Genomic DNA, 15,582 nt, shown 5'->3' with positions numbered 1-15,582 from the left:
TTTGTTGAACTTAGTTTGTTGTATACTTGAATGGAACTGATACCATTGACTGATTCCCACGCTCACCTAAATAATTCTGGGACAATATAATTTAGTTTATACAGTCCCAATCAAAAGTTTAAGACTTGAAAAGATATCTGAAAAATGGCAAAAAAAATATCATACTTTGCATGGTTGGAGCTTAAGGATCCACGTAGAGCTTCAGCATGTAACAAGAATAAATGGGAGTGAGAAAACATTTCTTGAGCATGAAATTTATTGAAAACGTTTAAATTGAAACAGGCTGTTTTACAGCTGATCAAAAGTTTAGGACCATGTGCCTTTAAAAGGCCAAATCAGTGCAAAAATGTGAATTCATTGTCCTTTTCTGTCATGTAGTCACACTGTCAGGATGTTGTGATGGCAAAGGCAAAAAAGCTTTCCCTTTTTGAACGTGGTCGGGTTGCTGAACTGCAATAGCAGGGTCTCTCGCAACGCACCATCGTTGCTGAGGTGGGACACAGTAAGACAGTCATTTGGATCTCTAAAAGTTGATTCTGTTCATCTGGACGTAGTGTTTTCAGTGGGAGAAATGTTTTGTCACTCATCCAAAGTGACTTCTTCAGTCATTGAAGACTGAAGAAGCTACATCCAGATGAACAGAATCCACTTTTGGAGATTTACTTACCTGGATGATTGAGCATGCATCAAGAAAGTAATTTGGAATTTCTTAAATGATCCTGAGGGTTATGGAATAAAAAGGTCAAGCGGAAGACACCAAAATTTCACCAGCACTGAGATGGAGGATCCAGTTTGCTGTGTCAAGACACTGGCTGATCCTCAACCCAAATTAGGGCCTTGACTGGTGCCGACTGCAGCCCCATAGCCATCAGACAGCATCTGAGACCGAAAGGCTTCAAAAACATGAAACGTCTTCAAAGGCTTTGACTCCTTGAACGCCACAGAACTGACCGTTTGGACTTTGCACCAAACATGAGACATGAAAGGTGGAAGAAAGTTTTATTCTCTGTTGAGGAAAATGTAACCTTGATGGTCCTGATGGTTTCCAAGGTTACTGGCATTACAAGCAAATCCCACCAAAGATGTTTTCTACACAACACAGTGGTGGGGGCGCCATAATGGTCTGGGTTGCTTTTTCTTCAGTGGAACAGTGGAGCTTCAGGAAGTGCAGGGGCATCAAACGGCCGCTAGCTATGAAGAGAACATCCCTCATGACTGAGGGCCCTCATCTGTGTGGTAACGACTGGGTTTTTCAACAGGACAACGCTATAGTACACAATGCCCGCAGGACAAGGGACTTCTTCCAGGAGAATACCATCACTCTTTAGGCCCATCCTGCGTGTTCCCCTGATCTAAATCCAGTTGAGGACCTTTGGGGACGGATGGCAAGGAAAGTTTACAAAAATGGACAACAGTTCCAGACAATAGATGCCTTTCTTGCAGCTGTCTTCGCCACCTGGAGAAATGTTCCCATTCACCTCATGGAAACGCTTGCATCAACCATAATTAATTTTAGATGTGATCAACAATAACGGTGGAGCTACTCATTACTGAGTTCATGTTTTGAACTCTGATTGCTGTTTTGGGGGGTTTATGGGTTTTTTTGGAGGTGTGGTCCTAAACTTTTGATCAGCTGTAAAACAGCCTGTTTCAGTTTAAGCGTTGTTTATGATAAATTGCATGCTTAATAAAATGTTTTTCTCACTCTCATTTCTTCTTGGACCTTGTTAAGATCCAACCATGCAAAATATGATTTTTTGCCATTTTTCAAGTGGTCTTAAACTTTTGATCAGGACTGTATCTATCTGACGCTGCCAGGTTGCACCTCAGACTCAAGGAGCTCAATGATGCCCTGGTCCACATGTCGCTAAATTTAAGTATCATTTCATGAGGATTTGGCTCAGGCATGCATACATACAAGCATGTGGGCTCCATACAAACTACTATGCAACATTTTAAGTTGTGGCAACGCTGGATCTTTTTTTTCTTTTACGTTTTTACTTCAATTTTCAAGGTGTCTTTGAATTCAGCCCTCTGTAGATTGATCACTTTAATTTCCTGACTTTTGTTCCTAACATTATCCAGTCCATATACAACATGATTTCTCCCACCCCTTTACGATCTGATGTGTTTTGTGAAATTATGTTTTGTGAAGTGATTGATAGCTTATAGCAACAGGAGTAACAGCTCAATGTGGTTGAAAGTTTGAATCTGAAACAAAAGGTTGTGAATAATCAGCTAAAATAGTTCGCCCGACGTTTTAAGAAATAGAGCTAAAACTATCGACGATAAAGGACGAAAGAGTTAAAAAAATATTTATGTTAGACACCAACATCTAGTTGAAACTGAATAAACCAGAGGATGGATATTTTGATCCCAAAGGGTGACTGCTGAATTCTTTTGACGTACAATTGTGAGCAAAATTAAGTCATACAGTCTGTTCCTCAAAATGTTAATACCCACAAGTCAGACAAGCAACAGCCAAGCCTATGTTAATTATTCAGTTAATAGTAGCTTTGAGTCTCTGGCCAATCTTGTTAAAAAAAAAAAAAACATCAGCTCGCTTGAAACTTGCAAAACAAATTCACGATGTTTGTTATTTTGCATACCAGTTCATGATGTGGTTTCAGGTAAGTTATGAACGCCAGTCTGGGAGACAGAAACTATGGTGTTTTGCTCTTCAAACACAAGACTGGTCGCATCTGAAAATCTTGATTTAAATTGACGCTTTTCCAGTCTTTCCACATTTCTTTCTGTTCCATAAGCTACTTCAGCTCAAATTTATCTGTTCCGGCCTTGCAGTATCTCAAATACACATTTTTCATCATGTAAGACATCGAAAGACTTTATGATGAAAGACATTTTCAATCTACACCAGAGTTACACTCCACAAATAAGATAACTCTTTGTTGTCACTGCACAGTCATACTTAGTACAACGAAACTGGAAAACTGTCCCATGTCGGCACTAAGCACTACTAAACACAACATGGAAGAAACTGATGTTGGTGAAAATATGGGGTTTTTTTTTGTTGTTGTTTTTTTTTTTGTAAATTACCTTCCCTGTTAACACTTAAATTAATTGATATATTATTTCATAAATGTTTTAACAAATAATATTGCACAGGTATGGGTATGTCTTTTAGTTTGAAGATCAGCGTATTTCATGGCTAACGTAATACATCCGGTAGCCAGCTGAATTTTAACGTCATTTCTGCTGGTACGTGTGTAGCTACTGTATTCCCGCAGCTATAGTTCTAATGTTAAAAGCTGCTGTCCTGCTGGTCAGCTGTTCTTCCTCTATCGCGTGGAGCATTGTGTGGATACTGTCTGTTTAACCGGACATCGGGGTCTCTGTGAGTTTTCCAAGCATTGCTCTTATGTTTGTTTTTTTTTACCCCATGTCGAAGGACAAGTTTAAAAGACAGCTTTAACTGTCGGATTGTTGTGTATGCTTGCTTACTTTACCGCTTATCTTTGTAAACAGCAGCTTGGCGATTTCTTAAAATGTTGTTTTGAACAGTATGATTTCTTGCGAGGGAAATGTACTACGTGTTCTTTTAGCATCTGAAATCCGATGAAACATTTTGAAAGTGTCTTAATTTAGGTTTGATGATGCGACTGCGAATCACTTACCGAGGCCTTGGAATGACGATTCCCTGCTCTGAGGACCCTATGTACCTGGTAGTGATTAGTTAGCCAATACAGCTAACATATCGGTGCTAACCCTAGTTTAATTAAAGGGAGCTTAGAATGTTACCCAGTGTTACCTAAAGTACCCCACCCCACCACCACCGCCGTTTTTCACTGAAATTGCGTTAGGATAAAGACTTAATATTGCGAGCAAAATATACATTGAGAGTTGGACCGTTAGCTAGTTAGCAGCGACCTAGTCTGTTTAGAGCACATATAAACCCTGCTACGGTACAGCAGCAGCGATATCAGACCCCCATTAAAAAGCTGTGCTACATTCTAAACTTCTGAGGTTTTAACATGTGACAGTCCAGGGTTTCATTGGTCTGACCCCGTTTGAATGTGCATGAACTCCACATTTGGGCTGCATTGAACTGGATTTATCAGTTCAAAATATAGGAGTCAGCGCTGATGGAGCATAGGGTTCACCCGTTATTACCGCGAACACCCGTCAGCCTTTATGAACGCATCTGCTGTTGTACTATCAAAATATCTGTAATTTCTGCTAGGGCTGCAACTGTCAATTTTTTATTTTTAGTAATCGGCTAGTCTTTGGATTAATCCATCAATTAATCGAGTAATTGGATAAAAATAAATTTTGCGCTATTAATGAGCAATAATGAATATTAAAAATAGAATAGAATAGCCTTTTCTTGTCATTGCACATGCATAACGAAATTGTAGGTGCTCCGTTCAAACTATGCATGGATAAAAATATAAATGGTAGGACAGTAAGAATAAATAACAAAACAAGAGGAATATATACAAAGCAGGAGAAATGCACACATTAGAGGACACAAAGAAAAAACACAGGTACTTCAAAATGAGCTGTTAGAAATGGCAATGTTTTAATAATTTAACTGCACAACAACATCTGTTAAAACAACTAATATAGTATTTTGTTGTATTAAAATAGTTGTTTTGTTTTTTTTTAAAGAAAACATTTTCGTAAATGCAAAAATAAATAAATAATCTCAAGTATGGTAATATAAAATAAAATAATATATACATGCAACGAAAACTAAGGCATAAAATAAAATTGCCTGTACAGCTCAGTGATTAGCACATTTGCCTCACAGCAAGAAGGTCCTGAGTAACTATGTGTTAGACTGGGCACCCAGACCTGTACCCTGCCTCTGCCACAAGGATAAGCGGAAGGCTTTCTTACATTAATATGTTGCAAAAATAGTTTTGTGTTGCATCTGCTGGATGACATAGATTAAGTGTGTTTTCATATGTATGTGTTTTGTGCATGTGTTTCTGCGTATTTAAGTGTGTATGTGAATATGAGAGTTTGTGTGTCTGTAAGCCTTAAAAGAGTGTGTGTGGTGGCTGCAATGAAGAAAAGCAAGCATATCAGCATTCTGAAGTTTGCCCTGTGCATTGATGTATAATTTTTTTGCTGCTGAACAGACATTATGATGGTGTAGATGTTAATAATGTTAATAATAATTCACTGTCCAAACTAACAGCCCCAGGTCACTGGCTCAGAGTTTTTTGGGGGAAGAAGCTGTTGTGAGATAATATTTGATATTATTTCACTTTAAATCTGTAAAATAAATTTACAAAAGCCTTGAAATAAATATGGTCTAAACTCACAAAATATGGTCTCTAAACCTGTTAAATCCTGTTTATTGCAGGTGTCGCAGGTCACTGAGATGGAAAGTGGGACTTCCGCCGTCAGCCTTCAGCAAGCGGCGTAATTAACTTAGTCTGATACACGGTTTAACCGTCCATCTGCATATTTTAAAGATATCCCACTTACGTGGCTTTATTTGACATTTTTGCTGTGTAAAACAAATGGTGGAGTATACAGCTACAAAGTTTGCTTTTCTTCACGTCAGAGTTCCACCTCTCAGCTCTTCGTGGTGTAAACAGACTCTGGCTCCATGTTAAACTATGCTAGAGTCATCGTCGCTGCTGCTGTTCTGTCAGTCTGTTGGAAAAACTGTGTGGGCTTAATATTGTGAAACTTTTTATTCACATGCTACTCCTACATATGGTTGTATTCCAAGTCTGTTTTTAGTCACAAATGTTACAGAGTGATGTATCAATCGAAGCAAATCATTTGTGTCAAGGATTTTTTATAATACAGTTATTTGAATTACTAGATGACTGGTTGCTACACTAATATCTGCACAGTTCAAATAACTGTCTGCACAGGACAGGGCTGTAGATTAACATTGTTAGCTCATAGTACTGGTGGTAACAAGGTTGCCAGTTTTGTAGCACAGAGCAAAAAGTTGTAGTGCAAGCATGAAATGTGGTGTTTTTTTTAACATTGTGTCTTTTAAATATCTTGTTTGACATCACATAAGAATTGTTTGATTTTCTCCTTTTTTGCTGCTTCTGAGCAGTAGTGACAAAATAAAAGCTGTGCCTTAGCATCGTAAATCAGCCATGGAAAGTCATGTTTTCACTTGCTGTTGTACTTTTAAACCTTTCCTTTTCTTTCAGACGTACCTTCATTTGGTGCAGGTTGTGTGTTTGTTTTGTCCTGATGGGCTGGTTTTCTTTTAAAGGTTAGAAATATTGCTCCATTCTTTTCAGCGTGAAAATACGCTTCCAAATTCCAACTCCTTCTATAAGGACCCCCACACAAGATCACTTGGGGTCACTGCATCGGGTGTTCTGATTACCACAGGGATCACTGTTGCCTTCACCCTCCATATCTTCTTCAGTTCTTCTCTGAGGCCTTGGTACTTCTTGAGCTTCTCGTGTTCCTTTTTCCTTATGTTGCTGTAACTCAGTATAACAATCACTACGGCCATCTTCCTCTACTTGTCTACCACTCCTATGTGCAGGTTGGTTAGCCATCATCGGTTTGTCTGTCTGTATCTGAAGTCCCACAGGATCTTAGCTCGTCATTCTCAACCACCCTAGGAGGCGTGTCCCATTTTGACCTCAGGACTTCTAGGTTATACTCTGCACAGATGTTCCTGTTCACTATGCTGGCCGCTTGGCAGCATTCCACGTTTGCTCTGCCTGCTAGCATCTTGCACCCTGCTGTTATGAGCTGGATTGTCTCGGGAGCATCTTTACACAGCCTGCACCTGGGATCTTGCCTGCTGTGGTAGACCCCAGCCTCTAACAATCTTCTGCTCAGAGCTCGATTTCTCGTTCACTTCTTTCATACAGCTTGATGTCAGATATGTAGAGGAGGTGGCTGACGATTGCTCCATTCTGTAGTCTGTATCCGTAGCCAGTCTTGCAGTGATCTCACTGAGGGATTCAGGCCTATGCAGAACAGCAGTGGGGGCAGGTTATCTCCTTGGTAGATCCCACACTTGATGTTGACTTGTGCAGTTGGCTTGAAGTTGACCTCTAGTATTGTTCGCCCCATCTCCTGAAGGCATCAAAACTATGAATGAACAGATATGGAATTATGTAGTAAACACCCCTGTTCACTTCAATTTAAAATAGGATGGCTTCTGCCAGCTAATTGCAGCATTTCCGAACCGTAATCATATACAGGTCTCACTACTATCTTGTGAACTGCTGCCATCCTTCTGTCACAAGTCACCCTGACACTACTCATCTCCACTCATTCCATGATGCCTGCACTCTCTTTTTATATTTCTGATGCACTCCTGGTTCTTTTTCCATGGTTTATCCCAGGTATCTACCTTCACTACCTCTACTCCTTGGATGTTGACCTTTTCACCTGTCTCCGTCTGAAGCTGGTTTTATGGTCGAGCAGAAGCGGTGTGTTCATTGTCAGCTTCAGTCCGGGCCCCTCTGCCTGCAGGGAGCTCTGCTGTCAGATGGAGGCAGTGTAGAAGATATGCAGGCCACTTTTGCTCGTGTTGTTAGTCTGTCAGGCAGCCTCGGAGAAGAGCAAATATGTAACATCCAAAAAAAAGTGAAGTGAAACAGAGTGTTAGAAATAATGAAACGTGTCCACTGCAGCCCTCATTTGTGCTTTTCAAGCTGTTTTTTGATCTTTGAAGTTCTTTTTTTCCTCCTCAGTTCTCCTTTTCCCAGTAAACTCCACTATACCATAAAACCAGCTTTATTTATACTCATGTATTTGGTTTTGCTCCTACTGACTTTCATTCCTCTTCTCTCCATTTCATACCTCCACCTCTCCAGGCTCTCTTGCAGCTGCTCCTTGCTCGCTGCAGATCACAATGACACCTGTGAACATCATAGTCCATGGAGTATCATACTATCACCACTGTAAACAAGAAAAGGTTAGAACCATTTTGTTATTCCACTCTTACCAGTCACCGTCTGTTCCTCCCAGTTCTTCAAGTACATGTTTACCTTTGCCATTTCATTTTTTCCCCTGCACTTCCATATGTCCTTCCTCATGTTAACATCATACCTAGCCAACACCTCATCACCTTTATTCCCTTTATCTACATGCCCATTGATGTAAGCTCCAGTCATCACTCGTCTACCCAGGGACATTTTTTGTTACTTCATCCAACTTAAGCCTCGATTATGCTTTCCATGTCCACAAGTCTGCTGCCTGGTTTTAAGTGACCTAAATTTTATAATAAGAAAGTAAAGGTGGGGCTTCGTACCAGTTTCCCATCTGTTCTTTGTGACCAAGCGGACTTGTCCAGAGAATTTCTATAACTGTGCACCAGCTACACGTGCCCAGGTGCTGAACTTCCAACCCAGTATCATCTCAAAGCATGTAACAGACATGCTGGTCCACCTTGTGGATGTCACATGAAATGGACCCACATACAGAAGTTGCAGTAAGCTGCAGTACAAGCCGTGGTGATATTTTATTTCAAGCCAATGTGAAAACAAATGATTAAAGAGATAAAACTCATACATTTAAATGTAAACAAATATCAGCCACCTAGCTTAATCTTACCTGACATAGAAGAAGCCTGAAATGTAGTTCACGCCTTCCTTGGTCAGTAGTGACTTGCTGGCTGTAAATATTTAATCTCCCCCTGGTGAAACTGCAGCTTCTGTATGCGTGCTCTCCAGAATTCCTGATAATGAGCAAGAGACACAAGTCTATGTTGTCTTAATATTATGTTAGCAAATACATTTTTATACTTAATTTTCTTACATAGGCAATTTACTGTCTCACAGCTGCTTTTTAAAAATGCATTATGTACGAGAACCTAGGAGTAGTAACTTTGTTAACACCCTTATGCCAAAATCACCTTACAACCTGGAGGGGTCCCCAGTGATGCTGGATATTTCCTGAGATGCAGCATATGGACATTAGTAATACAATACAGCTTCATTTCCTTCTAACTGATTGAGCTAACTTTAAATTTTATTAAAAATGGCCAAATACTTATTACCACCTCTTTCTAAGATGATCCTGTCTGCTCTCTCTGCAGGTGGCGGCTGTCATGTAGTTAGGCCTTTTACTTCATGGATTTCGAGTCTTGAGGATTTTGAACATTTAGTTTTTGTCACTATTTGTCTAAGTTCCTAGACATTCTATTATACACTTAATCATGTGTAATGCAGTCCAATAATGAATAGAACTAGGTTGGGAAAATTCTTGTTTTTCTAAACTCCAATCAAAATGCAATTTGTGTTAGAATGAGAGACTGACCGAGAAAGTAGTAAAAGCAAGTAAAACCAAAGGGGCCAAAGTGCTTGTGCTGGTAACAGAAGAGCCACCCTGTCAGTAGGTTGGCAGCGCCTGAGGTAGCCAGGGCGTGAGGATGACTAGCTTGTTTAAACGCAGTAGCAGCAATGGAGGCTCCAGAAGCAGCGGAAATGGAGGTGGGGGTGGCAGTGGACAGGGGCAGCTTAACAATAGCAGGCCAAGCCGACAGGTCAGACGCCTGGAGTTCAACCAGGCCATGGAGGACTTCAAGACCATGTTCCCCTCTATGGACTATGAGGTGATAGAGTGTGTGCTGCGATCTAACAATGGAGCTGTGGATGCTACCATCGACCAGCTGCTGCAAATGAGCATTGACGGACAAGGCTCAGATGACAGCTCAGACTCGGATGACAGCATCCCACCAGAGGTCAGTGGAAAGGGTCCAAGGGTACAAACACCAATACCTGCTGAGCTTGACTGGCTGTCAGTGCTGGCACTGTAAACCAAAGCATCCCCTGCATTTAAATTGCACATTAGGGTTCTGGTGATGACCAGGCTTTTACAGTGTTCATGTTTGGATTTGCACATGTTTTGCATTCAGAAACGTGAGCAAGAAATGTGACGTTTTGAGAAACATGCGCATCCAATGTATACAATGCAAAAGCACAATATTATGATGTTTGAACTTTCTTTGATGGTACAGAGCATAGTGGCTCAAATCACATGATAATGGCAAGGCAACAGATGGTAAAATGCATCTAGGAATACAGTAATAACCAGGTTTTAAGTTCAAGTGTTTAAGTTCCATGTGAAGGGATTAAAGGTTACAAAAATCAAAGTATGGGAAGTTTTAAAAACCAGGTTGCTATCTAACAGGATACCTGTAAAAGCAGTCACTGAAAATCTCAAGATGGCTCTGAAAAAAGAATGGATACATGTGATGAGATTTCTCAATCACATGTATTCATGTGATTTTTAGAAGTTCTGTTGATACAAAATTGTATTTTTTTTTTTTCATTTTCTTTTTTTAAGAGAATCTGTTCTATAATGGTTTACAGCCAAAGACTGGAACTGCAGAAATGTCCATTTTTTTAAACAAGTTGTATCGAATCAGATGTTCTTGTCTAGGATGTGGTCATATGCATGAAGGCACCATGACAAGTATAACAATAACACGATGCTAGTCAGTCTTTTTACTGAAAAGAGCATAGCTACTCAGTTCAAGATCAAGACATTTTGCACTAACTTGAAGTTTATTTAGCTGAAAAAATGGAAATCTAGCTGAAGGCAGCTTAAATCAATCAAAGCACCTAATCAAACAAAACTTGTGTTTTCTAGATATTGGAGCGAACTCTGGAGCCTGACAGTTCAGATGAGGAGGCACCTCCAGTTTACTCTCCACCAACATATGACATGCACATTTATGATAGGAAATACCTAGAAGCCCCACCAACACTATCTCCACGGTAAGTAACAAAGACTTAGGTGCTATGTTTTACATAATTGTTCTGTTGATTTTTTTAAATAAAATACCTCTGTAACCTGCTGAAGCCTCAGGCATTGCTTTTGTAAATAAAATATATCAAGAACATTTCTTCAAATGTCTCTTGGACTCAAAGATAAATTGTCTTTTTTTCTAGGTCAAAAGTCAAGGTCACAGTGACTCATCAACATGAGTCCATATTTCAAGAATTCAGATTCTAGTTATAACAAAAAAGTGAAGTGATAACATTTTCCCAGGTTAATGGTCAGTTTCACTGTAATATCACAATGCAGACACATTTTCAGAGTGGACATGGGTCCCTAAAATATCTCAAAATATCTTCAGTATTCATTGTCTGGGTGGGTGTTTCAGTCGTTGCAGTCACTTCAGTGTTGCTATTTTCACAATTTCACATATTTAGAGCAAACGATGCCTCTGTGCTGTGTATTCGAGGTGTTTTAGATTAAGAACAAACAGCTTCCATATATGTATATATGATCATGTTATTTGCTAATAAAATTTTTTAAAACCAATGAAATCCTTCTAATTTTTATTGACTGTATAATAGAAACGTAAAAAATGATCTAAATAAGTGGCAAAGAAACAAATAAACATTGTACGTCTACCAAAACTTGGCCACAGTTGTAGTTGTGTTCATCCAAAGCGGGGCCTTTACAGTGTTTTTATGCTCGCTGCATGCCTCTTGTCGTGGCTGTCATACACCGATTTTGACGTTTGGCACGCTCGGTTGAGCACCTCTCAATTTTTGTAACTGCTGTGTTGCACTGTGGCCGAGTAGGGTTTTTTTTTTTTGTCCTTCCCTGAGGGCAAAGTCTTCCAGGTTTGACTTCCCCTTCCTGTCTCAGCAACTATTTCACAGTGTTGTCTGAGTGGCGCCACCTATCATTCAGGAGAATGCTGCTGCAGTCCCTTCCTATGCCTTAACAGCGGGCATACCGGAGTGACTGTGTAATGATCATGTGGTGGCGAGTGAAGCAACCAATGTATAACCAGAGATTATACTGGTGACCTTAGTTGTGCTTTTATCCTTCAGCAAACTGTGGAGAGTTGTAAAGTACAAAGGCTTTGTTCAAGGACAAAGGACATGGTCTACGTAGGCTGAGTCCTTTGAAGGAACCAACCCCTGAATTTGCAGTGTTTAAACACAAACGGCCCAGTACAGCTGTTGTGTGGTTTTCCTTTTGTGTTTTTGATCTTTTGTTTTTCCCCTTATTGTTGTTTCCTTTTGATACCTTATTTTTTTCTTCCAGGCCTACATTTCAGACAACCAGCAGTTGACCAACACATACAGTCCACACAAGGAGATGCATTCTTTTAATTTTTAAATTTTTTTTTATGTATTTATTTTTTGGAGGATTGCACATGTCTATGTACGTTGAATACCCTTAGTCCTTCAATCTGTGTAGCAGAATAACTACGCAAACTGACACAAAAGCAGTGCCATCCCCCATAAGAGTCCTTTCCTTTCAGACAGTGTATCCCCTGAGAAGGGTCTTTTCTGGGGTAAAAGTATCTTCCTTTTCATGTAGACCCTGGTCCATGCAATTGATGAAGAAATTTTCTCTGACGCTTTGTGCCGCCGAGAAAAGTTACTGCAATGTGAAACTTTGTAACTATTATTGACTTCATGCATTGCTTTAAGTGGCCATTTTTAAAAAAGGAAAATGAGCATAGGTGTTTCCCCAGTTACCACTATATGTGAAGGACAGTGTCACAGGGAATTCGTAGAACCTTTTTGTTGTGAGGTGAATGTCCTGCTTGGCTGGGGCCTTTCTGTGTGGAGTTTGGTCTGGTTTTTCTGACTTCCTCTCACAGTCCAAACAGACACATGTTAGGCTAATTGTCGATTAGACAAGTAGTTCAATAGTAAAACTGTAAAAGCACCATGCAAATGCCAGTGTGGGTCCGATCCTGTGCTGCTCCTTTAACATCTGTATCAGCAGCTATGATAATTCATCCAAAGATTATTTACTGCAGTACAATAATGCAGAGATATGTAAATAGTTATGGGGTGAAAACAGACAATACCAAACAGCCCAGCTCCTTTTGTGACTTGAACAAAAGGCAGCATAAGATTGTATGTTATATGCAAACACTGACAATGCTTTAAAGACCTAAACCAAGCAAAGAGTTGGCACGTCTTAAAATCGAATTAGCCTGTTTTAATTGTTTGACAGTATTATAGATTGTGTCTAGGCCACATTTGCAAACACTCACCAGGCATTTTCTCATTCATAACATCATTTTCCTGTTGAGATATATGGGGAAAAATAGATGTTTCTTGTCTCTAGCACTCCCTAGTTATTATTGTGAGAGCACCATATAAAGGATTTAAATAATTAATAATAGTTTCAGATAGAGACAACTTGAAAATGCAACTGGTAGATTTACTAATCTGTCCTGTTACTCCATGGACTCTCCTAGATCTAAAGCCCAGCCTCCTTCAGCTCACCAGCAGGTTAGAAGCTACCGTAACTGGAACCCTCCATTGCTTGGAAATCTCCCTGATGATTTTCTACGGATTCTTCCACAGCAGTTAGACAACATTAAGGTAAAAATGGGATTGTTTTTTCCCAAGCGTTCACGAGATGGCTCCTTTTTTTCTCTCCTTACTGTTAAATACTGTTAATACCATTAATGTCTTTTTCTTATGTTGGCCTTGTTTGTTTTTTGTTTTTGTTTTTTTTGTTTGCTTGCTTTGTGATACTGTAATATGTATGTAGTTAAACGAACAAAAACAAAATAAACCTGTCAGAGACAGAGAAAAGCCTTACGGAGTGGCTGAATGAACAATCTGGGACATGCTTAAAAAGAAGAATTGCATTTGTTGGTTAAGAAAACACCTTCATAACGTATCCAAGTCAAGAACGTTGTCAAGGAGGTAGTGTGTCAGCCTTCACTGACAGAAGATTGTGTTCTGACAGCCAAACATTTCTGATGTGGCTAAGTTAATTATGTTAATTATATTACTGGGGGCAAGAAGGAGAACATCTGGTGTAATTCAATGCAATTCAATTTTATTTATACAGCGCCAAATCACAACAACAGTTCTCTCAATGCACTTTAGATTGTAAAGTAGACCCTACATACAGAGAAAAACCAAAGAATCATATGACCCCCTGTGAGCAAGCACTTTGGCGACAGTGGGAAGGAAAAACTCAATTTTAACAGGAAGAAATTTCCGGCAACGGATGTATCGCCAGATATGTTATTTAAATATAGACGTTTGGTATCCACAGGAATGTCAGAATCTCAGCTAAAAGCGTACAATACCATTTAAACAACCACCAAACAGCAAACAATTAAAGAGCAGGTAAATCCACAAAACGATGTAAACACAAATCGCTGATCGTTCACCCGACATGTTGTCGGGTACTGAAATCCAACCTCTCACAGATTCTGAAACTGCAGGTTTCGTTGTCACATTTTCATCGCAGAAAAGTTTGTTTTTCACTTTCTTTTTTGTGATATTCTTTTTATTTCTTTTGTTGATGCAAAGACAACTTTAAAAGCATCACAAACATTAAAAAAAAAAAAAATATCCAAGCCAAACGGAAACAGTGAAAACTGGCAGTCCTGATAGGGAGTTTTCTGAAACCATCAACTCATCCTGAAATTTTACTGTCAGCTAAGAGGGCCATAACAGGGAACACCTTTCACAGTAATAACGAGTTACAGTAGTCCATCCTAGAGGTAATAAATGCATGAACTAGTTTTTCTTTGTTACTCTCAGACAGGATATGTCTCATTTTTGAGACATTGTGCAAATAGAAGAAAGCAGTCTTACATATTTGTTTAATGTGTGCATTGAACAATATATCCTCCGCAATTCTTCACAGTGTTACTGGAGGCCAAGGTAATGCTATCCAGAGTAAGCTTCTAGCTAGATGCCAAATTTCTAAGATTTTTAGGGCCAAAGTACAATAACTTTAGCTTTATCTAAATTTAGAAGCAGGACCACCGTGCCAATTAGAAGTGGCACAGTGGTTAGCACTGTTGCCTCATAGCAAGAAGGTCCTGAGTTGAATTCCACAATCAGGCTGTGGTCTTTTTGTGTGAATTTTGCATGTGTTTGTGTGGGTTCTCTCCAGATAATCCGGAGGCCACTCCCGCTAATGCGTTAATTGGAAACTCTAAATTGCCCAGAGATGTGAATGCAGGTGTAAGTGTGAATGGTTGTATGTGTTAGCCCTGCAACAGACTGGCAACCTGTCCATGGTATACTTTGCCTCTCACCCTAAGACATCTGGGATAGGGTACAGGTGCAGCTTTCCCAGCGACCCTGAAAAGGATAAGCGGAAGAGATGTCTTTACATCTGTATGACATTCCTACAGTTTAACTATCTGGCTTCACGGATAGAAGCTGGGTTCTATCCGTGTGTTTGAGAGAGTTGGGTGTTATCTGAATAGCAGTGAGAATGTATGCATACATTGCTATACCTAAGGGAAGCATGTATAATGTAAACAGAATTGGTCCTAGCACTGAACCCTGTGTGTGAAGAGGACTCTCCATTTAAATGAACAAATTGTAGTCTGTTAGGTCGAAATGATTCAAACCATTGCAGCGCAGTACCTGTAATACCTACAGCATGTTCTAATCGCTGTTATAAAATATCATGGTCAACGGTATCAAATGCTTCTGGCTACACTGAGGTCTAGCACGACAAGCACAGAGATGAGTCCACTGTCAGAGGCCATAAGAGCATCACTTGTAACCTTCACTAAAGCTGTACTCTGTACTTTGATGAGCTCTGAAACCTGACTGAAACTCTTCAAATAAACGATTTCTCTGCAGATGATCAGTTTACAATAGAGTTTACAATAAGTCTTTCAAAAAAATGTTCAGATAAAAG

The 15,582-nt window shown here is 39.7% G+C and overlaps 1 protein-coding gene across 5 annotated transcripts in view; it reads left to right on the top strand.

Annotated features, from left to right (window-relative positions):
• Positions 1-3,187: 3,187 nt before the first annotated feature.
• Positions 3,188-15,582, top strand: part of cuedc1b (CUE domain containing 1b) — a 32,256-nt gene continuing 19,861 nt past the window's right edge. For 4 of the 5 annotated variants that reach the window (XM_026193185.1, XM_026193183.1, XM_026193184.1 and 1 more), the window contains exons 1-5: positions 3,188-3,355; positions 7,785-7,885; positions 9,008-9,652; positions 10,564-10,691; positions 13,154-13,280. In XM_026193185.1, coding sequence (XP_026048970.1) covers positions 9,341-9,652; positions 10,564-10,691; positions 13,154-13,280 — 567 coding nt within the window. In that variant the 5' untranslated portion in view covers positions 3,188-3,355; positions 7,785-7,885; positions 9,008-9,340. Of the gene's footprint in view, positions 3,356-6,149; positions 6,215-7,784; positions 7,886-9,007; positions 9,653-10,563; positions 10,692-13,153; positions 13,281-15,582 lie in introns of all 5 variants that reach the window. The other variant, XM_026193182.1, reaches the window with a different exon arrangement.

This window comes from Astatotilapia calliptera, chromosome 14, assembly GCF_900246225.1.
Source record: "Astatotilapia calliptera chromosome 14, fAstCal1.2, whole genome shotgun sequence".
Classification (NCBI taxonomy): domain Eukaryota; kingdom Metazoa; phylum Chordata; class Actinopteri; order Cichliformes; family Cichlidae; genus Astatotilapia; species Astatotilapia calliptera.
Note: the sequence above shows the minus strand (reverse complement) of the source record. Positions and strands in the feature narration are given on the sequence as shown.